We start from the raw sequence: 27,939 nt of genomic DNA, 5'->3' as shown, positions 1-27,939 counted from the left end.
GTGATTGACTGGTACATTTATTGGCACCTTCACCATTATAGACATGGCGAGTTTACAGGCACAGTCTGGAAGTACTGAAGTTTAGGATTAAAAAATGTCAGAAACTTGACAGAAGTCATCTCAGCCAGAAATCCATTTGGATATCCTACAAGATTCTGGGTCCTTCTCTTTCCTACCTGACCCAGAGACAGCCAGACTCCTCATCAGTTCCAATGAATGACAGCTAACATCATCTTCCAACCTGGTGATTTAAAATTCACGTTATCCTTAAAATAAGTCACTTAAGAGAAGCCAATAGACTTAATCCCCCATTCTGAAATAGCCACAGATGTTCAGATTCCCAAGGGAACATCCACTGGGAGTGCAGACATGCTGCCAGGCACCAAAAAGTTCAGCATCCTCCCTGGGCAGCTTCAAATGGGCATCAGTCACATGATTTTCCTGTCTCTGCACTGAACTTGGTGAGATTTCTAAACAACTGACAGCAAAATCAAAATCAAATCAGGAAGGGAGCAGAAATGGCCATTTACGGTGTTGGAGCTGCAGAATATCTGGCATCACAAAACCCCCATGGCACAGCCCTCAGAGAGCACACAGAACAAGCACATATCCTCAGGGAAGTTTGCAGGGGTCACACAGGTGCAGTTAAGTTACACAATTCCTTTGGTAATTCACACTGCACACAACTAACAACAAGCACTTTTGGCTGTGGTGTGCTTTGGCAACCCCTGAATTTGGAGAGGAATTACAAGCAATTAACTGCACAGTTAAATCCTCCTTAGGAATTTAAGCAAAGTCCTGAATTTCTCAGTTGGTGTGGAATGAGCAATCTCTGCACACTCTGCTCTGGGCTCTGAGCAGCAGCCAAATCACTGGGAGTGCACATCAGCTGCAGCTTGTGAGGAGCCAAACCCACCCGTGTGGCCAGAGCTGAGCTGGCCACAGCACTCTGCCACTTGGCTTCTGTACCCACAGACTGCATGGAAGAACTGATGCAAAAGCCTGCAGGGAGGAAGCTAAAACATCTGGATTTACTTTATTTTCCAATTATTTCTGCTGTTGGTGCAAGTCTACCTGGCGTTAACTCCTTGGTGTTTGGAGGTCATGACTGCCAATGGATGAACCAGGAACCACTGGCTTCAAGGAAGAACCCCCTGATCAAAAACAGGCAAGCAGGTCAAGAAGTGAGTGAATAAGGCTGTAGGTATTAACTGGGAGTCTCCAGGGCCTTTAAAAAAAATTCAAATGCCTTCCATTATAAAAAACACATACATACCATTGGCTTCACTTTATCTACAGTAAATTCACAAAAACATTTAAAACAGCAATCTAGTTCACCCACTACAAAACTCAGAAGTGACATCTCAGGTTAAAAGCAAAGCTATAAATGTAGTTCCATAAAAAATGCAAACATATTTCTTTACATACAGACAAATGTTACATGATTGGCTGCTATAATGTGTATATTCTGTTATGTACAAAAAAAAGTACAGGATTGGCAGACTGAGCACAAGCAAAAACCCTTCAAGGACAATCTAACCAAACCACCAAAAACAAAAAGACTGGCTCTTAGTTTGTCGGTCACCATGATTATGTGTGCTGGCCCCTTTTAAAAAGTCAGTGATTTCTTCCCCCCTCCCCTATTTCTTCACTTGATTTTTTTTTCTAGTTTACAGAAAGCCTTTTTGTGTAATAATCAGTGAATAGAAAAACTTCACCTGCAAATACAAGGTAGAAATGTTATTTCACAGCTATAGGCTGCAGCATTGATCTCTCCAGATCTCAAGTGGAGAATGTACATGTTTGGCTCCCAGTTAATTCCAGATTCTGAGAAAACTGTCCCAAGACCCTGTAGCTACAGCCATGCCGTCATCAGTAACACCTAAACAGCTGACACGGTTGTCATGGCCAGCCAGGACACCTGGAAAAGAAGAAGCAATGGAAGTTCAGTGTCTGCAAGATGCCAAGGACTTCAGTTGTTACTCTGCTCTCCCAAGTAAGTCTTAAGTGTACTAAAAAAGATACAATGCAAGATCTTAATTCTTCTTTTTTGTCTTTACTCTGAGGAACCACATAGACTGTAATAGCCTTATCAAAAAATCCAACCATAAGGTATGTAAAAATATCTACACACAATATTGCCTCCATTTTTCTCTCTGCCCTTATGACTTCTCCTTTCTGTCCCATAGGTGTCTTCCCTAATCTGGCTCTCTACTGGTTTTTCTGTTTTCTAGAGTGCTATCCACAATTTCAGCCATCAAGCACTCCCAAAATCCAGTGTGATGTCTCCTGAGAAAGTCCTGGATGCATTAACTACCTTGAGTTTGTCACGTTTTGCAAGCCCTAGGGATTACAAATCCCCCACATATTGTGGCAAACAGAAGAGCAGCACTAGCTTGCCTCTTTCCTGCTTTGGTTCTGTTTTCTCTCTAAGTTTTCTCTTCTTGCCCTTGTCTGCTCTCCCAAGATTCCCCATCCAGGTGTAGCAGAACTAAGGAAAAGGATTTATTTTCAATCTGGACAGCAGAACTGATGTTCAGAACTGAACCAGGCCCAAGCATTTAAGTTACTGTAAGAACTGAAATAGAAATAGCTGTGCTATAAAACATGCTGTGTGCTGACAAAAGTGACTGATTCAAGGACCAGAAGTTTCCACTTTCTCCCAACAGCAGGGAATGCAAAGCCAAAAGACTCCTGTAGCTCCATCTGAATTACTGCCACTCACGGGTGCAAAACACAATGCAAACGTGTAATTTCGCTCTACTTAATCCCATACACTTCAATAAAATACATTTTCTGTAGATGCAATTTTGGAGAGCATTCCTCAGCCTCAAGAGCTGCTATCTCCCAGCACACAGATCTGTAAAGCCCAAGAACGGGCCTGTTCTCCTGCCTCAGTTACTGCTCACACCACAGAGATGGAAATAAATGCAGTGTGACTTCTGGAAGACACAACCAGAATGAAAGGAGAACACAGCACTAAAGGGATCCAGCAGACCCACACCAGCAGCACCCCGGCTCTGCACTGTGTGCTCACCTGCCCTCTCCCCTTTGAGGGTGTCCCAGACGTTGCAGTTGAAGTCGTCGTAGCCGGCGAGCAGGAGGCGGCCGCTCTTGGAGAAGGCCACGGAGGTGATGCCGCAGATGATGTTGTCGTGCGAGTACATCATCAGCTCCTGGTCCGCGCGCAGGTCGAACAGCCGGCACGTGGCGTCGTCAGAGCCCGTGGCGAACGCGTGGCCGTTGGGGAAAAACTGCCAGAAACGTGGGGGTGAGACACGGGGGCTCAGCAGGGACATGTGCACTGGTCATGCTGAGCTGGGCACAGCACAGCATTGTTTCACCAGGCAAAGGCAGAACGGTTTATTTTATTTCTGCATGTTGGAAAATGCATGTACACAGCTATGCAAGGGAACGCCTCTGGAACAGCACTGGGGACACCTGAGTGACTGGAATTACAGCCAGGCAGCTCCTGGGTGTGCTCTGAGAGCAGTCACAGGGATGCCACTGACTCCTACAAAATGAAGCAAACCCCAGCTCTGCACATCCTGGCTGAAGTGGAACACAGTGTTCCATCCTGAGCTGCTCAGCCAAGACAGAAGACTGCAAACAAACAATTCAATTTCCTAAAAAAATCTATTCCAAATCCGAGTTATTCTCTCAACAGCAATATTGATTGAAATGGGAATGGAGAGAGCCCAGCACATCTCAGAGTTCAGGTCTAAGTATAGGAACTGCATTTTTGTACTGGTCATGTGTTTGGTATTTTCTCAGCCTTAACAATTTTTCATGTTTATCAAAAACAGATGCAGCTTCGACTTAGATTTCTTTCTCTATTTACCAGAGCCTGGATCTTGCAGATCAGAACATAGTGTTACTATGACAGAGGGAAATATAATCCACTTTCTAAATATTACCATATTATTCCAGGGAATATTCAATATCAATATTCATTTTAATTGCCTTCCAGAATACTTCGCTGAAAGCTCTTTTTGTTCAATGAAAAAACTTTAAGATGAGGATGCTTGGCTGTGTTGCACCCTCTCAGTATACTGCATTTATCTACAATTTTCAGTTTTTAACACGTTGCCATGCTTCAAAAAGTTTCCCTAGTCCATTCTTCTTAAAAAAAGTGATGTCTCAGTTACTGAATAAAAACGCAGGGGAAACTATTCTAGGAACAGTGCAGTGCATCACAGATAATGGCAGTAATAATTCACTTACAAAGTAGCTTGTAAGTTATTACACAACCTTCTCCATTACATACAATTTAACATTCTCTACCCTAACTAATTGATTTTAAATCAAGGCAGCTCAGTAGACTCTAAGCTGAATTCATGCAAATGTAGCCTTTATCCTCCCCCTTTCTTCCCACGTGGAAGCAGGAGGCTCACTTACACAAACTGCATTAATGTCTGACACGTGCCCCGTGAAGGACTGCCTGCACATCCCATCGCGGATATCCCACAGCTTCGAGGAGGCATCGCAGGCGCCCGAGACAAAAGTCCTCATGTCTGGGCTCAGGGAGAGGCTCATCACATCTCCAGTGTGCCCAGTGAACGTGGTGGTCTGCTGGCCAGTCTCTATGTCCCACAAAGCACTGCAGATGGAGTTAACACAACGTCTGTCATTACTTCAGAGCTCAAATTTTAAATACAAATTAAGGCACCGGAGAGAAAAAAAACGGGAAGAAAGATGGGGTGGAGGAAGGACAACAGAACTCAAAAACTCACCAAGTGGTGTCTCCTGAGCTAGTGACAATTTGGTTGTCATCTAGGAAGCGACAACAGGACAAGTATCCTAAAAACAAAACAGTTGTGTGAGGGTTTAACCCAGGAGTAACGACTGAAGGTGAAAATGCAAGAGCAGCACCTAAGGCATCCCGCACCAGCAGAGCAGAGCAGAGCCAGCCCGGAGCAGGGCTGTCCCCGGGAGCAGCAGCACTGACCTGTGTGGCCCGGCAGCTCGCGGCTCACGCGCACGTTGCCCTCCCTGGTTTTCAGGTTGTAGATGGAGCAGATGTTGTCCAGGCCCCCGCACGCCACGTAGTTGCCCGAGGGAGCGTAGGCACAGGTCATCACCCAGGAGGACCTCAGGGGGATGGCGTGCATCTGCAGGGACACTGCAGGCTCAGGGCACACACCAGGGCCATGGGGCACCCCCAGCAGCAGCACTTGGGTTTACAGCCCATCACACCCAGCCCACTGCACTGTACACACCCACAGCTCCTGGTGACAGATACCAGATCTTCGGTACATTATTTCATAGCAAAGCTATTGCAAATTTACACATTTACAGTCCTCGTTTATTCTAGTTAAGATTTCTCTGTCCAACTTATTTACATCTTTAAACTACAGGTTGTTAGGCAGGATGGCTGTCCCCATGGAGACTGCCTGGTTTACAGAAGCACAGCTCCACTCCACACTACCTAAGCTTTTCCCTAACAGCTGTTTTTCTTCCTTCTCCTTCCTCTGCCCTCAAACCCAAAGCACTCTTGTAAATTCTGAGGTTGTGTATTTCTATAATTCAAAACCAAGTTAGTTTTATAAGCAACACCACACAGGCAGAGAGCTACAGCTACTGCACTAGGCAAGTAAGAGTGAAAATGTTACATGTTATTATGTAATTATAACTATTGCTTCAGAGACACAACCTACAACACATCCCTGGTGCTCACCCAGCCATGAAAGAAACAAAAAGAGATTGTCTGAATGAGAAAGACTACTTTTGATTTTTGATTTGCAACCATGGTAAAAGACAGACACAAGCCCATTCAAACACACAACTTATACATGAATTATTGATAAGGAGTATAAATAACTACCTTATTTGTTGTGTAACTATCCCAAATAATTAATTTTCCATCTTGAGAAGCACTGACTAGTAGCCTAAATATGAACACAAAATAAATATGTTAATATAAAACAAACAAAAAAATCTCGAAATACACATACATCATGCATGATTATCAAGTGATTCAGAAGTTTCATAATTTCTTTATTACCTTCTGCTTTTTCCTTTATTGACAGGGTGCATTTGTTGCAAAGATCTAGATTTCCATATCACCTGACTGAGGAACCCCATGGGGACTCATGATTGAAAATGAACACAAGTGCCCAACTCACTAAAAACACATTTTATGAACCCTCCCCACAATTGCTTTCATTATTCATATAACTACACAGTTACACAAAAGCAAATAAGGAATTTAGGCAAAAATAAATCTTGAGAACAGATTCTAGATGAATTCCTCCCTGGAGGACACAATACAGAGCCAGTGTTTACACCTCACCATCAGCTGCTCTAAAGGCAGCAAAACAAAACTCCAAGTTACTTTTCCCACTAGGTACAAAAGGATCTATTTTCAATGAAATAAAAAATTGTCAGTAAAGTTTTTACATCCCTACCATAGAAGTTACAAAATTCTTCAACAGTTTGGAATGCACAATTTCCAACATTCCAAAAGATTTGTCCCATCACATACTCTCTATTGCTGAAACAGATTCAAAAACTTAAGTTAAAATTGAAAGGAGGAGAAAGCAAAATGCCTATGGCAAGAACAAGCAAAGTATCTCTTCTCTGAACCCCCAGCAGTGCTGGTCTGTGATCCCCTGCAGGGGCAGCAGCTCCCAGGGCCTGACATTAATCTGAAGGTGCCAGGGGGATCCCAGCCCTTCCCTGGCAGCTCCATGGCTCCCTGTACACACCTGGAGCTGGATCCCCAGGGCATGGCACAGATTGTGGCTAGGTGACCTTTGAGCTGACATTAAACTGAAGGTGCCACTGGAATCTCCAGCCCCTCACTGGCAGCTCCAAGCTCTCTGTACACACCTGGAGCTGGATCCCCAGTGCATGGCACAGATTTTGGCTAAGTGACCTTTGAGCTGACATTAGTGTGAAGGTGCCAGGAGGATCCCCAGCCCCTCCCTGGCAGCTCCAAGCTCCCTGTACACACCTGGAGTCGGATCCCCAGTGCATGGCATAGATTTTGGCTAGGTGCCCTCTGAGTGTGCGCCGGGTTCGCATTTGGATTCGACCCACGGAGTCCAGACTTGTTGTGATCTAAAAATAAACCAAACAAGCCCCTGAGATACTGGGAACTATTTTTAACACACAAGGTAACAAAAATACATTTGAACTTTGATAGATTATCTATCTTGGCACACAACAAAAACCATTAAAAAATAGGATACTGGTGTACACTCAGCAACACCGACACAAACGGATTTTACAGAGACATAACACACTTCACAGTGGCCACAATGAAACTTCAGGAAGCTCTTTTAAAATAGTCCTATGTTATACTAAGACTATTTCAGATTATCAAATCTCAAAGTTTTCATTTTAAACCAATGAAAGAAAATGCTTCAGTATTTACTACACTGTTAGTTTTTAAAGCATGGCAGAACTTCATATGCAAAATAATTCTGTTTTCAAAAAACTGCTAAAAGATATTTATTTAAGTATTTCTAAATATATTTAACACAATAAACATACTGTACTTAAAAGGTAAACTGGAAGCAAGATCCATAAAGATAGTGGAGGGGGGTTGACTGGTTGGGGTTTTGTGCTGTTTTGTTTATTTGGATTTTTTGGTGGGGCTTTATACACTTATTTAAAACTAAACAAACACACTGTACATTTCCAAAGGCTTCTTTCACTTTATTCTTTCAGATGCTGAACATGCTAGAGTCACAAAGTGATATTTTTATTTTTCATCTCTCAAGAAACAGCCTACACAAAGAACAGGAACATACCTGAGCAAGAGTTGTGTCACTACAGGCTTTCCTGGCATCCTGAAACAAAAAATGGAACAAGTTGAATTGGAAAGGTAACACTGAGCATCAGGTGAGAGGGTCTAAGGGAAAAATAACTCTTGAACTAAATTCCAACACACTCAAAGCCACACAGCACCACCAACTGACATGCCAATATTCCTTCTGTCACCCTAATCTGTTTTATTGTGCAAGGAATCTAAAAAGCAATGGCACACAACAAGGGGTGGTAGAGGAAGAGGGACTTAAGAAAGGCCATGCCCCAGCAGCCTTTGAATCTCCCTTCCTACAGACTATGGGATTCAAAGGCATGTGGAGCCATCCTGAAGTCCCAGTGCCTACCCTGTTCCCTGTACTCCTTTCCCTGGGCTGGCTGGGCTTGCTCAGGGTGTGCTGAGCACAAGGGAAGAACTGATCCACCTGGAAAAGCAACCACATATTACACAGCATTAGCAAGCTCTGTGCCCACATTAACCCTCCTGCTGGCTGGGAGAGAAGGGTGAAAATCAGCAGGCAGGATGCCAGGAGCAGGACTGACAGCAGGATTACCAAGGCTTAGTGATGATGTACTTGACACAAATTGAAGGGAAACAAATGGCCCAGTGACACCCTCACCCATTTCATGGAATGGGTGGTGCCCAGATCTCCACACAGACACTCCATGGGTTTTTCCTTATCTCAGACTCTATGGACACAGGACTTGTTTCCTGCATATGATTCAACCTGACCTAGAAAACAGACTTGATTTTCATTGTGTAATTCAGTCCCACATTGAACCCTGGCCCAGGTGAGCTCCTCTGAGCCTCCCCTGCAGCACAGATTGTGCAAGAGCTGGTTTCAGTCCCAGCTGTGACTGCTCTGCTCTCCTGCAGCCCAGGGCCTTCCCAGGACACACAGACAGCTATGGCCTGTCCTCCTTCTGACAAAATGGCTTAAAGGGCTTGAAGTTAGGCAGGAGCTGTGCAGCACAAACTGAAGTTAAAACATCACCAGGAGCAGCCACAGAACCCTCTCAACTCCTGGAAATTTCTCCACCTTGTGCAACCAGTGAAGCAGCCACCCAAAAACAATGGTGCCTCTTCAGCAGCACTTTGTGTGTCCCTCCCAAGTTCAGTCTGTGCAGATTGTTCAGTCTGTCCCTTCCAGAGCAGGAACAGAAACATTTGCTTGCACATTTTGGATCTGCCTCGACATGATCAGGCTGGGATCTTCACGTTTTTTCAAGCTCTTGCTTGAGAGTTACTTGACATTGCAACTTTAACATTTCTTAAGTGCATGTTTATTTTGACCACCCTTTGTAGCTCTCCTCCCAAAAAGCAAGCCTGAGAGTGGATTAAGTCATCTCAACTTATTTTTGTAATGTCTGAACTGTAGAAATATTTATAAAATGTTGACGTCTGGAATCAGGAGGGGTTTAAAATACCAGAGCAGCAAATCCCTTAGCACTCAGGACTTATTTCATCCACAGGAAGAAACACACTGCATTTTAAATGACTACTTGTTTGATTGTCCTGAAATAGCTGAAAATGTTCAACATAAAATGAATTCTGAATGCAGTCTGAATGAAACAAAGCTTTTTTGCTCTTTAAGAGCAAGCTATTAGCAACTCCTGTATTTGAGGCTAATACTTGCCATACAATTGGCAAAACTGTAGGAAAAGGAGACTTTCAACAGGCTATTTTAATTCTTACCTTGAAACTGTATTTCTACATATGCATCACCATAACATAATCATTAGTGTCAAAACATAAAAAACTTCTTTATGTAATTGCAGATTTTTTTCAGTTCATGCAGCAAGACAATGCAAAATTTGTGAGAAAAATCCAACTGCTTGATCAGTGTGCAGCCCCCAGACTTTCCTAGCACACACTGCAGGGTTGTAGGGTTTTTTCACCCCAACTGTATTTTTTAAATAGTGTTATTTGTCCAAAATTTCTGGTTTGAATGACACTGTGCCAAGTAAGCAACACTTCTAAAAATCATTATCCTCAATTTCAGTTCTCACAGTGAGGACACAGGTATGACATGGGAATTTCACTACAGACAGAACTAAGAATTAATTTTAGCCATCACACCATCTGACAACTCACTGTTCCAGCTTCCTGCACTACAGATTCCTCTCAGGCTGTGCATTATCAGTGCACAGACCAGAGCTCCAGCTGCATGGGGAGACACATCACCTACATACTGCAAAAATAAAATTAATAGCATTGAACCACTTCTAAAATACTGCAGACTGAAGACCATTGGGGAATCAATAGCTCTGCACTGCAGTTTACACACCTTAGGATGCTGTTAGGTACAATCTTATCTGGACCTCACTTCCAGGCACAAAGCTGATTTTCTGTGATTATATTGTTAGAGGAAATATCAGATAAAACCCAAGAGTTGTCCACAACTAAGACAGAAAAATGCTAGCTGTACATAAAACATCAAATGCAGTTAGTGACCTCATCTCTTTCAAGGAGTGCATCAAAAATAATTCCTGAAAATAACCAGCCCAGTAGATATTTGTGACACTTGAACTCCCTATTTTTCAGATCCTGTATCTATCCTCTTACCCATCCCAAACAAAAACTGTGCAATGATTTAATCAGCAAGATAAGTAGCCATCTCTTCAAATATGAAATTAAAGTATTTAGTCAGAAAGTTTCATGGACATTAAGTCATCAGAAGTATTTTTAATTGCCTAAGAATCTGAAGTTAGAATGAACTACAAGGTGTCCCCGCCTGCACTCAGATGCCAAGAGGGAATCACAAGTTGCCATTGCTGAGCCAAAGGCAAGAGAACCAGGGTTACTGAGCTACAGCTGACAGATCCAGTTACCAGTCTGCCTGCTAGAGTTACAAAGGAAATGTTCAATCGACCTAAAGCCACCAAATGGAGCCATTACCCAAGAGTCCATCACATTTCTGTGCTCCAAAATTTAAAAAGTAAGCAAACATTCCTGCAGCACACTAACTTGCCTGCTAGCTCTTTCTTCCCACAGCTTTGCATGAAACCAGACTCACCAACTGTGTGAGACTGAACAAAGACTCAACTGGCTCCCCTCAACATAACACCATGTTAAAGTCTTTACACATCACGCAGGGAAGAACTGAAGAATTATGAACCCCTTTCAGCAGCATAATTCTGTAGTAAAGCTTCAATTGGAACAAAAATAAATAGTATTTTAAGCTAAAAATTTCCTTGTATCCTCTGCAGAGCAGGTGGAAGGGGCACAGTGGCACAGCACTGCCTGATCCCCACCTTGTCTCTCCAGAGGATGTGAAAGGAGAGCAGGACACAGAGGCATCCCTGGCTGGCTCTGAATGAGCAGCAGCTGCCCCAGCACAGCCCTGACACACCAAGTGTGCTCAGCACGAGGCTGACACCCCCAGCAGCCTCACACCTCTCAGGAGACACCACACAGCGACTGCTGCCAGCACATGCCGTGCTAGAAATGCCTCTGTGCATGCAACACATTCTGAGAAACCTGTACTCTTTATTCTTTAAGCCATTCCCATATAAATCAGATTTACAAATGCTTCATGCTTTGAAAATTTTGATGAAAAATAAACAGACTTTGAAGATCCTTATTGTACTTCCCTGAAAACTGCATCACTGACATATAAATGCACGTTGCAGAAGATTCCTGGAAAACTAACTTTGGGCATGACAGCTCATACTTGGTTTATCTTCACTGAGTAAATACAAGAAAATAGCCTGTATGGAGGCATCAGCATTTAATAAAAATAAACTCTACAGGAAGCCAAGAAACAGTGCTTGTAGAAATGACATCCATTCTGGAAGGCTCTCTGACACTCCAGCTTCAACATCAGGTGTCACCTTTAGCCCAGGACCAAGCTCTTCTAACACCCTTAAGCCAAACTTGTTATGCCTAGGTTCTAGAAGCTTGATGCTCCCTTCTGTTTCTAAAAACCCAGAACATAGAACTTGCAGAAACACATACACTCCCTAGCACCAAAACTCAGCAAACCTCAACAGGAAATAAAACATTTTGTTCAAGAAATATTACAAATTTACTTCATTATACCAATGGCTTTTCTGATTTTTACTCAAATATTCTGAAAATATTTTAAGCTCTGCACGAGTTAAACAGGAACAACTGACAGATCTTTACAGTTTGTTCCCAAAAGGGAGGAGATCTTTACAGTCTGTTCCCATAAAGGAGGAGTTTTAGCATGGAAAATAAGCAGTTGACAATTCTTACTCTGATTTGGTTTCGCAGCTGCTCTGCCTCCTGCCGTAACTGCTCCAGCTCACTCATCTTCAGCCTCTATTTCTCACACTCCACTCGTGAAGAAAACCTGCCAAGAAGAGGGAAAGAAAGAGATACTGAAAGTTATTTTGCTCCTCTTTAGAAAACATAACAAAAAACCTAAGAATCTGTATATATATATATATATTTATTTTTATTCTCCTTTTAGAAAGGCTTCCAAACAGACATTCCCTTTAGTACACCGTGTTAATGAATTTGGCAAGACCTAAGTGATTTCAATTCCTGAATTACCACGAGAAGCAGAATTAAGTGAAGTCTATTTTAAATACAAAAGCAACTGTCAACAGAACCACCCACTGTACTTTACAAACCTGTTTTGTGGCAGCTCCCTGCTCCCCCGCCCAGAGATCTCTGTCAGGCTGTGCCCCAGGATGGGACACAGAGCAGGGGCTGCAGCTGCCCCCAGGGTTTGCCCCTGGCTCAGCAGGGCTGTGCTGCAGCCACCTGGCACAGCACATCCAGGGCAGACTTGGTTTTATTAAACATGACATTTTTGAATCCTAGACTACAGCTGAAATAACGGATTATCTTCACTTTTTTTCTCGTTTTTTTTTCAGGCAAAAAACAATAATCTTTTAATTTCAAAAGCACCCACAGAGTGAGAAGGGATAGCAAAAACCAAATCCTCCCTAAAAGCATCCTTGTGCTGATACAGCCCTCTGCTCCCTAAAGCAGTTGTCATCTGAATGAGGACTCCAAGCCAATTTAATAAAAATATCAATTAACAGTAAGACCACATGCAGGCACACATTCAGATTATTTTTTTTCAAATCAGATTTTTGCATTTGATTTTTTTAAGGTGTTGAACAAGCTTCCTCAGATCAATTTTCAGGTTTTTATCCCCAGCACAGCAGTGCAGTCAAACACCACTAGAGACCTCTTAAGTCTATTCACACACATGGAGACTTCAAAATCCTTGCAGTGAAAGCAACATCAGCAAGTAAATTGCTCACAGACAAGCCAGGCACTTATTTGTAATTTTTTCATGACAGAAAATGCACACCAGAAAGGTGACAATAGTGGTCCCATGACATTATATAAAAAGCCAAAACACTTCTAGCTTGTAGGAGAAGACAGACAAGTCAGACTACTGCTCACAAAATGAAAATTGAGGAAGGAAGGAAAAGAAGCAGGAAGAAGAACCTATTCAAAACGTTAGTCTATGTTTCCTATTTAGTCCACTGAAAAATGGCCAAAAATCAGAGAAAAAAAGGTCACAGTGTGTCTGGTAAGATGTAGACCTCAAGGGAAACCCCTTTATTTGGTCTGCTATTGGTTCTCTGCAGTTCAGTAGTGCTGTGCTCTAAAAGACTGACTCTGGAAAGGTTTTTTCCATCTGTAAAACACCACACTCACAGATTTAAAAGAGTGAGAAGTTTTGGTTCAATGCAATTTGTAACAAAAAAAAATCATCCTTGGACTAAGAGTTTATACAAGTGTTTAAGAGCTACAATCTCAAGAAGAAAAGTATCTTCAGTAATTATCCATCTACTTCCTTTCAATCTCTGCTTTCCACAGGTCTCACTCCAAGTCCATTTCAGAACCAGCTCACAAACACACACTGACTTGGATCATCCTCATCCCCAGCAGTGACAGCGATGGTGACTCAGCTCTAACCAGTATTTCCAGCTACATGTAAGCAAACTGTGAGGTTCACACATTCCCCTTCCCTAAACCTGTGCTCTGTTCAACTCCAAAGATGCTGTAATTCCTAAGGGAATTCTCCAGGAGACTTCTCCATTTCCCACTGTGCTCCTTTTTCAGCAGCCTGGAGTATGAAACACTGCTGAATGCACAGCAGGCATAACACACAAGCCATCAACACAGGTATCCAATTTTAAAGATTAAGCATTAAAACCATGACTTTAGCACACACATTAATCACAAACCTTTATAGGCTATCAGTTTAATTACAACCTTAATGCCTTTAATGGGGATACCTCTATGAAACACAGCCCTAGCCCCACTTTCAGTTCTGACAGTGCCAAATTAACCTTTTCAATATGATTTTCCCTTTTTATTCCAGAACCTACTGAAAGGTAACACAGACAGAGCAATGGTCTCAAAGGTCTAAAGCCAGCCAGCCATGCTGCCTGTCAATGCTTAGCAGTCTTATGTGCTATTTTTAACAGGAGATGAAGATTCCTAGCAGGGAAGTTGGTGCATCTCCAATTTTCTGAGAAGGGAAGTCAGCTTCTGCCCTGTGCTGTGCCACACACTTCAGTGCTCTGCAGACAGTCACTTCAAATTCTCACAGAGAATCACTGATCAGAAAGAAAGTGACATTATTCACAACTGGAAGCACGCATGGCCAGTCACAAGCACCCAAAGTTAGGGTATTTTTCCATTCATAGGTAAAGCTGTGAGCAGATTTGAGAATGGGCTGTAGCACTGCACTGGCACTCAAAGACAATTCTGCACATGAAGTTAATGTTAATAAATGTCACTCCTATCAGCACTGTTCACCACTAATGCCATTTCTGCACCAAATTGCACCAGCAGCTGCACAGCTGGTAAACTTCACAACTTTAAATTGTGTCACACCTCCAAGTTCCTACATGGACAAACTCCAGAAGCCTCCTCACTCACCCACGTGTTTCGTTTAAAATTCTGAAGTGAATAAAAGGACAATGATCCTTCATATTTTTGAAAGAAACTTTTAGCAGTGGCAGAGCCCTAGCAGCACCAGCACGTGCTAAACCTGCAAAGCCTTAAGCATCACTGCTCAGCAGAAATGTGCCAGTGAGCAGAGAGCTGCCTTCAAACCAGCACATACTTCCACTAAATCCAGGCTCACTCTAGAACTGGTTCACTCTAGCTTTGAGCATTAAAGTTCCTTTCCAGCACACAGCATTTGAACAACTGAGATATTAAGCTATGTATAAACACCAAGATACCACAGTAAACAAACTAAGTGCAGTTCAACTATTAAATTGAAGTGTATCCAACAGTGCTGCACTGCCTGGCAGCAGCTCCCAATGCAAAGGCCTGCGTGCTCAGATCATTAAATATTTAGCAGAACTGGGAGAAAGATGCTTCCACTTGGGATTTTTATTTTTTTTCAAGCACTATTTTCATGTGCCCACAGGAAGCTACAGAAACTGAGTGGGTAGGGAGGAAGCTCTCACAATGCATTTCCAGATTCACACCAACTCTGCAGGCAGCATCTCTGAACTCCTGTCAAACTCCTGTGGGAACATCTTACTGATGCCACCAGACTCACAACTCCAACACAGGAAGATCAGCACATGCTTGGAAGCTTGGAACTCATGGATGCATCTGTGTCTGCTTCAATACTTCTGATGCTCCAGCCTGGTTAAAGAGAGGTAGTTATGTGCAAAGACCATTACCCAGACTAGATTCACTTGCTGTAATACTGTTTCTAAGCCTACCAGGGAGGTGAGCAGTGAAGCACAGAAGAACACACAATGAGATGCTTGGCAGCAAACAGAGGCTGCATCCTACAAACCTGTCCTCACTGCAGAGAAGCAAGACACCACCACAACCTTCAAGTGTGCTACCAGGCATCAGGTAAACACCTTGGGTTTTATCAGATTCAATGCTGGGACTGGTTTGGCAGGGCTTACAAGGATTACCAAGAACAGAGGTGATGGCTGTGTTGCAGACTTCCTCACACAAATTACTGAAAACCTCAGTGGATTCCTCAACAACCCATACTGGGTTAACAAAGCACACAGTGCCTCTTCACTCTCCCCTCCAAGATCAAAATACCACAGCCTGGAGGAGCAGCAGATACAAATTTCCCCAGGAGCCCAACTGTACCACGCCTGGTCATATACACAGCAAAGCCATCAGCTCTTGTATTGGTAGAAAGAGTGAGTGAGGATTCCTCCTGCCATCTCAGGAGACTGGGGGTAATGGGATGTCTACTTCCCTGACTTATCCACAGTTTTAATAAATGTTGAATCAAAGAAAAAATATTCTGAGTTTGCCCAGATGCAGAATACTCATGGTATCTGCTTTTCAGCACTCAGAGGCAGCACCTCTGATGAAAGAGGTCAGAGGCATCTCTTCAAATACACGTGCATGATGAACTATGAACAGTTCCACCTGCTGAGGCCTTGAGGTAACAGGACAGGGGAGAACCTTTCAGCACCTCTGGTAGCCCAGGCTGTGCCACTGCAGGACACCCAGAGCAGCAGGGGATGGAGCCAAGGACACGAGGTGCCTCCATCAGAAGTAGCAGCTCAGGGTACCAGGGAGGCACGTCCCTGCCCTCAGCCATTTCCAGGCTGAGCTGCACTCAGTGCAATTTCTCCTCAGACTTGTACAAGTGAATTTACTGATACCAAAATAAAGTGCCTCCCAAGGCAATGTATTAACTAAGTCAGATTGCACAGTCTATCTAGTGCCAGAAAAGCCACTGCCAGGCTTGAGCTCTCCACAGATAAATGACTCCTTACACTACTCCTGATTCAGTAGCAGCATCATTTGCTAACAGTTTAATTCTTCATTATACAGGCAGGCAGTGACAAATTACCCCAGGGTCTTGTCTCCAAAGTACTCTCTTTGCAACGTGTGGACTCAAAACCTTGTGGCTGGAAAAATACAATTTTCTCTGCAAGAGTTACTAGAGAAGTGTAAATATGCCCCTCCCCACAACAAAGGTTTGCTATTTCCGTGCCAAATATATAGAGATTAAAGGGGCTGCAAAAAGAACAGTCTGACTGGATTCTTAAGAGCTATCAGACAGTTATTTCAGTAAGAATTTCATTTTCTATCAAAAAATCAGTCCTTTAGAACTAAAACAAGTGCTTACCTACATGTATCAACCTCAGGTTTTCAACTCCTATGCAGCAAGATCTCAAAGATCTCAGTAATACCAATGATCTCAAAGTGATCAACAGACAGGAGGAGAAAGGAGGCTCCACATGGCTTTCATGTGATCACACAGGTGGCTGAACATAAGGAATGCTAACTACAGCACTCTACTAAATATAGGGGAAAGATACCAAGAAACACTCCAGCTCTCTCAAGGAGACACATTGCTAACTCAGACACTCAGGCTGTGGACAGTGGGTTCTGGCTCTGGAGCTGAGCCCTGCCAGCACACACAGACCAACATTTTACATACTCAGGATGTGCCAGAGAAGATTTTGATTAAACACTGCTTCATTTAGTGACACTAAACAAGACTTTGGCAGCTTTGCCCAGTCATTTATGTCTCCCCAAAGCCATGAATAAGAGAAGAACAAAAAGAGGTTCTATCTCTTACAGCCTGAAGAGAATGGATTTGACATATTCAAAATCCACAAACATGGACACAGTGGACAAAGCCTTACATCAAGTGAAATCTCTGCATGCACAACAGTAATGTAAAGTAAATGCATTAATGCTGTGCTGCAGTTACATACTTTCATATATAGCAACTATTTCAGGTGGAATTTTACATTAAGTATTTTTTATGGTGGAGCTGTTTGAGAATCACACATACACTCAGCACTACACTGAGGAAAATGAAACATTTAATGGCTTTTTTTACTATACCTTGGGCCTATGCTGCCTCTCCTTTGTTTCTCAAAGACCTTTCCAGCTATCCATTCTCCCAAGCCTTCTTTGTTCTGACTTGTAGCAGTACTGCATCAATAAACAAAGACAACAAAGCAAAGAGCTTTTATATTGGTCAACTAATACTTGAATCCCAGGAGAATAATGCTGGGATAAGTTGAAATAACAGTATGTAAGGGCTATAATTGCCCCATTGTGTACCTTGGTCTTTATCTCTCCTCTCAAACCTGTTCAGGGCATCTCCCCTCTTTCTTTATCTTTAATGTATGTTTTGAGAAGTGCACTAACTGCAGAACATCTTACACACACCAGTCAAGTAAGAAAATAATGGTTATTACCTCAAAAAAAAAAAAGGTTACAATTGAGAAAATAAGCCTGGAAATGCTAACTGAATCTTTTCCTTAAGATTTCTCTATGTTCATTTAGTCAGAAGGAACGAAGTGGCGCTCTGATTTCCGATCCCCAGGCAGATGCAGGGAGAGCTCTCCATGCTCAGGGCTCTGGTCTCCCCAAGAAGAAAACAGGAAGCAGCCTGGGTGTGACCTCGCTCGCTGAGGTCAGTGCTATTGTTGCACTTCTGCACATTTTGGAAGTGTTTTAAAGTGATATGTCTCCATTATAGCTTTGGTACAAAAACAGGAAATAATCAACCAACGCCTCTTGAGAGGAAGGGTATGAGCAGAACTTTCTTAAACACCCATTCCTCTAAGAGAGACCATCCCCAGTTCCGAGGGACCAGTGGATGTGTGTGCTCAGAAACTGCACGGCCAGCTGGGGTGGGGAGGTCACAAGAGAGACTCCAGCAAAGTGGGGTTCAAGTCTCCTCTCGGTGTGCTCACATGGCCTGAGCAGCCACACCAGGAACACAACCCCACCCACAGCCGGGTGGCACCGGCACTTTCAGGGCAACAAAGGCTGCTCCTTCCTCCCTTCTCCAAAACACCTCAGGCCCGCTCACCATAACGAGCACAAACAGGTGCCGTTTTATACCCACATACACACTCAGCCAGGGATTCTAACAGGGCTTTGAAATAAAGCCTGCCACATCAAGACACTTCTATACAGCACAAGAACTACTTGGAGTTATGAACAGAATTTAAACCTCTGCATTCACCTTCAGACTCAGCACTGTGAACATCACCCTGGAGTTTTCCAGCCAGAGGGGAGCAGAGGCAGCAGCAGCTCCAGCACATCCCCTGGTGCTGCTGCCTTTCAAAGCCATCGCTTGGCTCAGGAGTGAACCCACACAGCCAGGCTGGAACTGGGGCATCCTCAACGTCCCCTTCCAACCCAAACCACTCTGTGGTTCCATGGGACCAACCCCAGCACCCCAGGGCACGGCCCATGCTGGTTTTGGTGGCTGGTTTGATGGTGGTTTCCATGGAGGACAAACAGACCAACAAACACTGACCTTGCTGACAGCAGTCACAAAACAGCCAAAGGAAATCAGTTTAAAAATTTAAGTGAAGTGATTCTAAAGTTTACTAGTAAAAAAAAATTGCTGACTGGAGACTGTTGCCCTTTATTTGGCTGACAGCTCATGAGACTGGTTTCTTAAGCTCAGAGATATGAGAGTTTATTTCTAATACCCAGCTGAAGTCTAAGCCAAGTACATTCATAAAACACATACAAGAAAGGCCTTACTCTTCTTAACCCACACATTCTAAATTCTAGAAAAAAGCCTCAAGAAATTCAGTGTTAAGCATAAGGCTGAGAAAAGCACAGGAAGGAAGGAATTTTTTTAGTCATGAATATTTCACAGTCCAACAGTGATTTTTTCCAAAATTAACATTCTTGCATCTTATATTCATTATGTTCGTTTCCAGGTCAAAATGTTTTGGTACATAAGCACAGATTTATTTTTATCACACTCCCTGCAAACAGAACTACATGTGAAATTCAAATGATCTTGTCTTTTGTGACTATAATAATCATTCTGCAGTAAAAACCTGGTTCACTGACCTCAGGACACTCCATCACTGAACAAATTATTATTGTTTTTGCAATTCAAAACATGTAAGAAATAGCAAGAAAGATCTTAATGAAGCAGAAAGATATAACCCTAAGTAAGACGACAGAGATGGTTCCAGTCCAATTTCTTCCTTGGGTATAGACAGGTGGATACACATATGGAGTGAGGTGAGGGCTTTTGTCTCTTCAAATACCCAGCCATACCCAGAAGCCATTTTAACATTTTAGTAGGAAAAGTGTACTGCAGAGTGACAATTCAAAGTCATTCTGAAAGACCCTCATTTCCATTTAAATCCATCTCTAAGCAAGTTTGACTTTGGATTTTTTTAAGGGCTAATGCATTGGTATTTACTGAAGTGGCATCATGTAGGGCCACGCAGTGCTATGCATATCAAATCTGGTCTGGCACCTACAGGCACAAAAGATTACTGAAGCAGCCTCCTGTTATCTGAGAGGGAGCAGACTGCACAGCATGCATAAAAAGCACCAAGTGCACAGAAAATTTGAGGTTTAAAGTCAATGGAGAAGATACACATTAAGAGAAACTATAGTGTCTGCAGGAAAAGTGCCTCCATTCATCTCAGATGACTGTTCACTTGCCTGCAATAATTTCTGGCTGACAGCTTTTGCAAGTGGAGCATTCTCACTCTCCTGAGGAGCAGAAAGCCCAGCAGTACCAGTTACACACACACACACTATATCCTTTCAGATGTACCATCAACAGAAGCCATGCACTTGATGGATCCATGGTCCCAGCCCCTTCCCTCCTCCCCATCCAGCACTCCCTTGGTACCACAGGCACAGCGAGGCTTTATGTGCTGCTCATCCCACAGCTGAACACAGCTTACAGCTGCACCCTTTCACTGCACAACGAGGCAACATAAACATCTCAGCTTTTTTAACACCAATTATCCAAAGGGCAGATAGAACTACGGCCCTTGGGTCTCATTTTAATTTTGCTTTCGGTTCACAATACATTTCCGGTCAATTACTTGTCATTTGAAGCCATGAAAATTAAGTTCTCTTCCAGACTAGAGTTCAGGCTACCTTTTAAAAAAATATTTTTTTGAGATTCACATTTATATGAGATTCATATACTTAAAAACAAAATCTACCAAAAATCTCACACTACAGAATGATCAGAAATCCAATGCTAGGAAGTAAAAACCCCATGTACTGTTTTGTCACCCTTTTACTGCAAATACAGGATTAAGAGCATATGGGCTGTGTAGCCACTTCTGGTACCACTTGTGATCAGACTGATATATCTAAGCTACACTCCTTGGAATTGCTTTTGATGTTTCTCAAGCTGTAATGTCTGTTTTCAAATAGTCACTTACTAAAAAAGATAACATTCAAAATGAAGAAAGAAGTTACATTAAGGAAATCAGTAGCACTGTGCTCCTAATTATCTCCACACTTGTAGGGTTCTCAAAACAAAGGCTGTCTTTGTAGAAGTAATTTTTAACTGGTACAAAGTCAGAAATTACCTATCTGCCTGGAAAGAAAATGGCCCCAGATTAAGTTTCCAACAGAAGAGGATAAAAGAGAAACAAACTGCTGCTGCAAAGAAGTACAATATTGATTCCCACATGCAGTAGTCTTCCACAAAGTGTAACTTTTTCATTTTTTATATGAAAACTTTTTTATGAACACATGATGGTCACTAGGTTATAAATAGCAGAATTCCCCTCTGGAGACAAAGCCTAAGGTTACAGAGAGGAATAATGAGTCAGGCATGGCCAGGAGAGAGCCCACGGCTCCACAACCTGCTTTGCTCAAGGGTCTTTCCAACCCACTGGAACTTCTGCTGCTGTAAAGGCTCCCTCCATGTCTCAGCCCTGGTCAGCAGCTCAGCTAAATCCATCTGTTCCAGCCCTCAGCACAGAGCAGACTCTGCTCCTGGGAGCCTTTTGGGTTTAATGTTTGAGATATGCATTCCCACTGGAGTTTTTCTCAGCAATGGTGGCTGATGGATTGGTAAAAGTGGCTGAAGATTCTTGAGCTCCTGCTCAGGAGCTCCACACCAAGCACTGAGATGCCTGACTGAAAGAAAATGCAAACACAGGCCCAGCTCAAACTCTGCAGCAGTTCAGCTGTTTGCTGAGGCTGTCGGCCTTTCAGCTCATCCTGTCACAGTTATCAGAGCTCTACGATTCAGGGCCATGAGGTTTCTGTAGAGACTGAGAACAGAGAATTCCTTGAGCTTCTGAAGCAGCACCACCAGGAAAAGTCAACTTTCTTCACTCCATCCCTTCCCAAAGTGCATGTTTGGCTTTTGATGCCCATCTATCTGCATTTGAAAGAATGTCTGACAGATGAGCAGGGAAAAAAAGCATTAATCATTTCCCATCTTCAGCTACCTGACCTTCCAAATTAGCTGCTTTTTCCTAAAGTGTGGGCAACTGCACTCACACCATCAAATGCTCCTTTACAGGACATTTACTCTGGACTGTCATTTTATTTTTATTTTGCTGTATAAAAATCATTAATCCAGCTCCCTCTTTTGGGATGCTTCCAAGACAAAAGAGGAGTTTCCCCTTTTCTGGTGCTTATCTTAGAAATTAAGATTGCATTTGTAGCACCAAAGCCAGAGTTTTATTTCCAGGCCATCTCATTCTCCATACTTTCAATTAATTTTGTATTTAGACACCTTGTATTAAAACTACTTGAAAAAGCAATAAAGAAGTTTCTTGTCCAACAAGTGTCAGTGAGACTGAAAAGAGGCATTCGGTGTCCTATAAAAGCTGCAACACCTCCCTGTGGGCCTCTGCTCTTCTCCCCGAGATTGTCATGAGCACCCAACCCCCTGCTGTGCCCTTCCTACCATTCAATGGAAGGAAAATGGTACTAACATCATGATTAATTTCTTTAAATTCTAGGGCATCTGGACTTAATGCTGTCATGGAAACTTTGCTGTGCTGGTTTTTAACTCTGCTTTATCGTGCCTCATGTTGAGATTACAACAAATCTTGATCTTCCCATCAGCACCGTGCACAAGCAAAGGGAAGGGCTCCAGTCTGCCTCCTCAAAAGCAACACAGGATAAACACAAGGTCCTAACCTAATTCAGACCTTTTGGGGGAGAGAAAACTTTTATAGAATTTAACTACCTAAAACCTAGTGTACTCCAATTTATTAATTTTTAGTACCACGACATTACATTGCACTGTCAAAATCTTTAAGTCAAATCATCAACACTGACCAAAATCACTAGGTACACATTAAATGTAGTGTGTGAAATCAGATTTTGACAGGCATAACATCTATACAGAGAAACTGAATACTTTTTTTCAGCTCAGTAACAACTAAGCTCAACTTAAATCAAGAACTGAAAGAAGAAAAATATCTTCCTTTTCCAAGCTAGGAATAAAACTGTTTTGTATGAACAATCACCTAAAGCAAGCAATTATGACACAAAGGGTCACCAGAAATATACTCAGATCAAATATATCTTTTAAACAAACCAATTTAAATACTACAAGAGATCATAAAACAGCATCTTGCAAGACTTTAAATGCACACAAATTGCATTTCAATATATAAACATAAAATTACACAAGTGCAATTTATGTTATAAATACTTACTACATATATATCAGGAAAACCATATACAAAATATAATCTGACAAGAATTAAATCATCAGGTTATCCTGAAACTGCATGGATGCTCTGTGCTAGACTAGATGCTGACCACCTGAATTAATGCCTGCATGATGAAAACAAACCAGGCAGGTCCAAGAGTTCCCACTGCTGATTGCAATGAGGTGATTTGTCCTTGTAAAGCTGCCAAGACACTCACTGAAAGCAGCTCCAAGACCAATCTCATTTAAGAAGCACATTCAATCCTGGGATTGATTTTATGATTTCATTTTGTTCTCCTCCCCACCCCATTTGAAAATTAAAACCTTATACAATAATTTCAATGTTAACATTACTCAGCTCTTTTAATGTTTCAAAACACTGGGATTCACAATGACTCAAACATTTGGCTTACACTGAAAATCCATATGATTAATATTTGTCTGAGATCTAAAGTAAGAAGGAGGGGGAAAACAGCTCCTGCAAATTGTCAAACCTGTTTTGCCCCAAAGAACTAATTTTATGTAATAGGTGGCACTTGAGAGTGCCTTTTGCTCTACAATACAATCAGGCACTGCCATCTTTCAGTTTAAGCCCTTCTGGAAGGCAAGAGATTGCAAGAGTTGCAGTAATTGAATCAAAACCTGGCTTAGTACGTGTCAGCATTTGGAAACTTTTGGAAGCCCAGACACCTTAAAGGAAATGAAACCATCTCCAATGAACTGCATCAGTATCTGCCAGCCAGTGTCCATCAGCAGTTGTGTTAATTGTGGCTCTGATAGAGCCCCAGCCCAGCTCTCTGGCGCTGCCCCTCAGTACCTCAGGGATTTATCTGCACAGCCAGTGCCACTGGTGGCGCTGACACTCACTCAAAGCATCCCCAGCTCCCCTCCTGGTTGAGGCTCTCTGCAAAGCAGCTCTGCTGCTCAAACGCTGCTGAAGACATCACCCCACACCCGAGCAGCGCCATCCTTCAACCAAAGCTGCAGCTCAGGGCAGCCGGCTCCTGTTCTCCAGAAAGCTCCACGAGCCCCTCTGCACCAAAGCACAGCCTCCAGAGAACAGCACACAGTCTGTTTTTCAGGAGCATTTGCTGTACTTCTGTTTCAGATCTTTCATGTAAATTCTATTACAAAACTCTGGGTTGCAAAACACAGAAGTTGCATACAAGAACAAAACAATAACAACTAAATTTAATTACACACTTCCGAAGATGAAGTAAGTGACAGGTTTGCATCCAATTAGAATAGAGAAAAAATTTGGTGGAACTTAGAAAATGTTTTCTTGATTAGCAATATTATGCATACTTTCTAAACAGCCGGTTCCAGGCACTGGGGAGCTGCATTAATCTGAGCATTGATATTTCCAGACAGTGCTAAGTACAAAACACAATCACTGCATTATCTCTGGCCCAAAGTATTTACCTGCACTGCACGTCAAGCTCAGAGATTCTGAATTTTTTACTAGTTTGATAAGATATTTCAAAGTCACTCCTGAGATATAAAAAATATAAATTACTGTCTTCAGTAACACAACAGTCATAAATTAAAGACACTGGCAGAAAAGAAGAGTAACTCAAGAAGATCACTTCTCTAGATACTGTCAGGATTTTTTACTTTATTTCCTATTCACCTTCAAAATCTTATATTCATAAATTTTGTGCCATGTTTCTTAATGGTCCAGGAGAGAACTACACAGTTCTGTATTCAAAAATATTTTTGCAAGGTTTTCTAGTTAGGTTTTTGAGTCCTACATTTTTCTTTAGAAACCTGAAAATTAAAATACTTAGACAAATAGAACACAAGATGCATCAGTCCTCAACTAAGCAACATGAAAATACAGTTGAAACTTTCATTATCTAACATAATTATAACATGACATTTGCAGCCAACAATTTTTTATTTCAGATTTAAATGACCTGAGCAGTTAATCAAGACCAACTTTCCAAGCACTCAGGAAAGGGCTCAAGTAGAGCAGCAGCTATTTGCTGTAGTACTTTAACAATACCGAAGAGAGAAAAAGACACATCTGTAACCTGAAACTCCATTTTTTTCATGATTAACAGCTGAAAGGTATATACTATATGCTATTATAGCAGCCTTAATTCTCAGCCTATTAAATCTGTACAACTCATCTACATTATCCACTGTGAAAACTGATTATTTTAGAGAAATGACAATTCAAAATACAGTTTGCCAGAGCAGACGCACAGCAAGACATTTCCATACTCTTACCATCTCCCTCATTTCCCTAGCCCCCTTCTTGCAAGATAACATCAGTCTGTTCTTTGGAAGCACAAATTAACTTCACCACAGCTATCATGCTCAGAAATCACAAACAAACACTGCAAAAAACCCACTGAAGATTCCCATCCCATTAAGAGACTTTCAGGACTGTGTGCGCTTGTCATGTGGTTTGTTTCATCTTAATTTGTTGATATAGTTATTATTCCTGTTAGCACAGCTCCAGACTTCCCCCAGCTCTGCCCAGCCCCTGCATCTCCCGCAGCTGACACTCCACTGCCAGGTTAGTGACCATCTTTGACATCACTTCCCACATTTCTGACACAAGTCAGGAAGCAGCTCCAGGTTTTCCTCTGAGCACTCCCATGACTTTGCAGACTCATGTCCCTGCTATTCCTACACAACAGTTTTCATCTCTCCCCGGGTTTTACAGGCTGGTACCTGTTTCCTCTCCCTGCACCATTTTGCCATTCTTTCCCCTTCCTTCCCCAGTACTCTCCACCCAGCAGAGGAGCATCCACTCTGTTGCTTCAGAAACTGATTATACCTAATTAAATTAAGCACTTTTTTCATCAGCTCATACTTAGCTTTGAGACTTACCCTGCTTCTATTTCAGAACTGAAAACCATCCTGGAAAATCATGTACTTTCCAAGCTACAATAAGCAGCCTAATAAAAGACAACATCCTCAACTGTATAATTAACAGGAGGGAACAGATCAGAGGCTTATTTTGCCTTAGTTCAGATAATATTACAGCATAAACTAGTCTACCACATTTATATCTGGTAGCAACTTGGATGCTTTTTAAAATTTCCAACAGAAATCAAACAAAAAAATTATCAAAGATGATAGTCTCAGCAACAAGTGCAAAATTAAAAAAGCAGATTCAAAATTAATCTGGATGGGGAAACGAGCGATAACTACGAAGTATGACAAAAAAAGCACCTAATGACTTTGCACTTTTCCTAAAGACGGGGAGCACCTTCCGACTCACCTTTGCCACAGCAGTCACGCAAGGCATGCAAGTCACAGCCAGAGCCGATTTACAGAACGCTGAGCGCGAACCGAGCTGTGCTACTCTGGCCAGGCACGGACCCGAGAGCGGAGCTCCCCCGGCCCGGGAGCCGCCGGGCGCTGCCCGCACCCGCACGGGACCCGGGGCCGGCCCAGCCGGTGCTGCCGGGAGCGCCGTGCCCCGGCCGGCCCTGCCCACCCGGGCTGCCCCCGACCCCCAGCGCTCCTCCCCGGCCGGAGGGACCGCGGCGCCCTCAGCCCGGTGTGTCACTGTCACCGCCTCGGTGTGTCACCGAGCGGGCCCGGAGGCACCGGAGGTCTCTGCCCCGCCCCGCCCGCTCCTCACCTCCCAGCCCGGGGTACCGAGCCTCTCCTTCCCTCCGCACCCCCGTGCCAGCACCCCCTCGGGGGACGCTCCGCGGCCCTGCCCCGGCCCCTCCCTTCCCCGCGGAGCCGGGCGCTGTGCCCGCGCTCCGGGGCGGGCGGGACGGCACCGGGTGATGCCGCCCGCCCGTCCCGCCGCTCTCGGCGGACCCCGGGACCGCGCCCATCGCCCCGCGCCCGCCCCAGCCCCTCTCCCGCGGGGCTCCCCCCGCCCGGGGCTTCACCTGCCGGGGTCTCACGGCGCTGGGGGAGCTGGGGCCGCTGCCGGCGGCGCCGCCCGAGCCCTGCCTGCCTCCCGCCCGCCCCCCCGGCGCTGCGGTGGTGCCGCCCATGCCCCCCCCGGCGCCAAGGATGGGGCCGCCCAAGGGGCGGGGCGGGCGCGGCGCTCCCGGGCGGCCCCGCGGGGGCAGCGCCGGACACGGCTCCGGGACCTCCCCGGGACCCTCCCCGGGACCGGCGAGCCGGAGCCCGCCCCGCTGGGGCCGAGCCCATCCCCGGGCTCCGCGGCACAGGCGGGAAGCGCACTGGAGCCTCCCGCCCGCCCGCAGTCCCGCGGGAGCGGCCGGCGCTGCCGCCGCGCCGGGAAGCTCGGCCCGCGGCCCCACGCGGCCCCGCCCGGCCGAGGCTCCCCGGCCCCGGCGCGGCGAGCGGAGCCGCGGGGGGACCAGGCACCGCCCTGGGGGCGGCCGCGCGGAGCCGCGGGGGACGGGCAGAGCCGCCCGGCGGCAGAGCCCGGCCGCGGGGACATCCCCCGGGCGGAGGTACCTGCGGTGTCCGGGCGGCCGCGGAGCGCGGTGTCACCGAGCCGCCGCCATGGCGCTGCTGGGGCGGGAGCGGCTCCGCCCCGCCCGCATGGACCGGACAACGTGACGGGCCGTTGCCATGGCAGCGCTGCGTGACGTCAGAGCGCGCACAGCGCCACGCCCCTGAGGGCGGAGCTTCTGTCACCCCGCGTGTGACAACCGTGAGGGACGGGACACGGGGCAGGGGGACACTGAGGGTGACAAGCGTGAGGGACGGGACATGGGGCATGAGGACACTGAGGGTGACAACCGTGAGGGACACGGGGCAGGGGGACACTGAGGGTGACAGCCGTGAGGGACAGGACATGGGGCATGGGGACACTGAGGGTGACTACACCTCTGGGTCGCTCCTGCTC

The 27,939-nt window shown here is 44.4% G+C and overlaps 1 protein-coding gene across 2 annotated transcripts; it reads right to left on the bottom strand.

Moving 5' to 3' along the window:
* Positions 1-1,008: 1,008 nt before the first annotated feature.
* GNB4 (G protein subunit beta 4) lies at positions 1,009-27,673 on the bottom strand. Of its 2 annotated transcripts, none has more exons than XM_064720713.1 (10): positions 27,546-27,673; positions 11,990-12,086; positions 7,758-7,796; positions 6,956-7,062; positions 5,825-5,888; positions 4,949-5,111; positions 4,734-4,800; positions 4,399-4,600; positions 3,038-3,254; positions 1,009-1,921 (listed from the first exon to the last, which is right to left on the bottom strand). In XM_064720713.1, exons 2-10 carry the CDS (start codon positions 12,044-12,046, stop codon positions 1,815-1,817), a joined length of 1,023 nt encoding a protein of 340 aa, XP_064576783.1. In that variant the 5' UTR covers positions 12,047-12,086; positions 27,546-27,673; the 3' UTR covers positions 1,009-1,814. The 2 variants fall into 2 exon arrangements, with proteins under 2 accessions (XP_064576783.1, XP_064576784.1); XM_064720714.1 differs by lacking the exon at positions 27,546-27,673 and adding an exon at positions 17,567-17,660 and having other exon boundaries at positions 1,276-1,921.
* Between the last annotated feature and the right edge of the window lie 266 nt (positions 27,674-27,939).

This window comes from Zonotrichia leucophrys, chromosome 9, assembly GCF_028769735.1.
Source record: "Zonotrichia leucophrys gambelii isolate GWCS_2022_RI chromosome 9, RI_Zleu_2.0, whole genome shotgun sequence".
NCBI lineage: Eukaryota > Metazoa > Chordata > Aves > Passeriformes > Passerellidae > Zonotrichia > Zonotrichia leucophrys.
Note: the sequence above shows the minus strand (reverse complement) of the source record. Positions and strands in the feature narration are given on the sequence as shown.

What these genes read in the sequence shown, in the direction of transcription:
- GNB4 (XM_064720713.1), bottom strand. Translation starts at nt 12,046, where the DNA reads ATGAGTGAGCTGGAGCAGTTACGGCAGGAGGCAGAGCAGCTGCGAAAC. An exon ending in GTGACACAACTCTTGCTCAG is followed by an intron (nt 7,063 to 7,757) that starts GTATGTTCCTGT and finishes GTTTATTTTTAG; the next exon opens with ATCACAACAAGTCTGGACTC. An exon ending in CCTCAAAGGGGAGAGGGCAG is followed by an intron (nt 1,922 to 3,037) that starts GTGAGCACACAG and finishes CTTCTTTTCCAG; the next exon opens with GTGTCCTGGCTGGCCATGAC.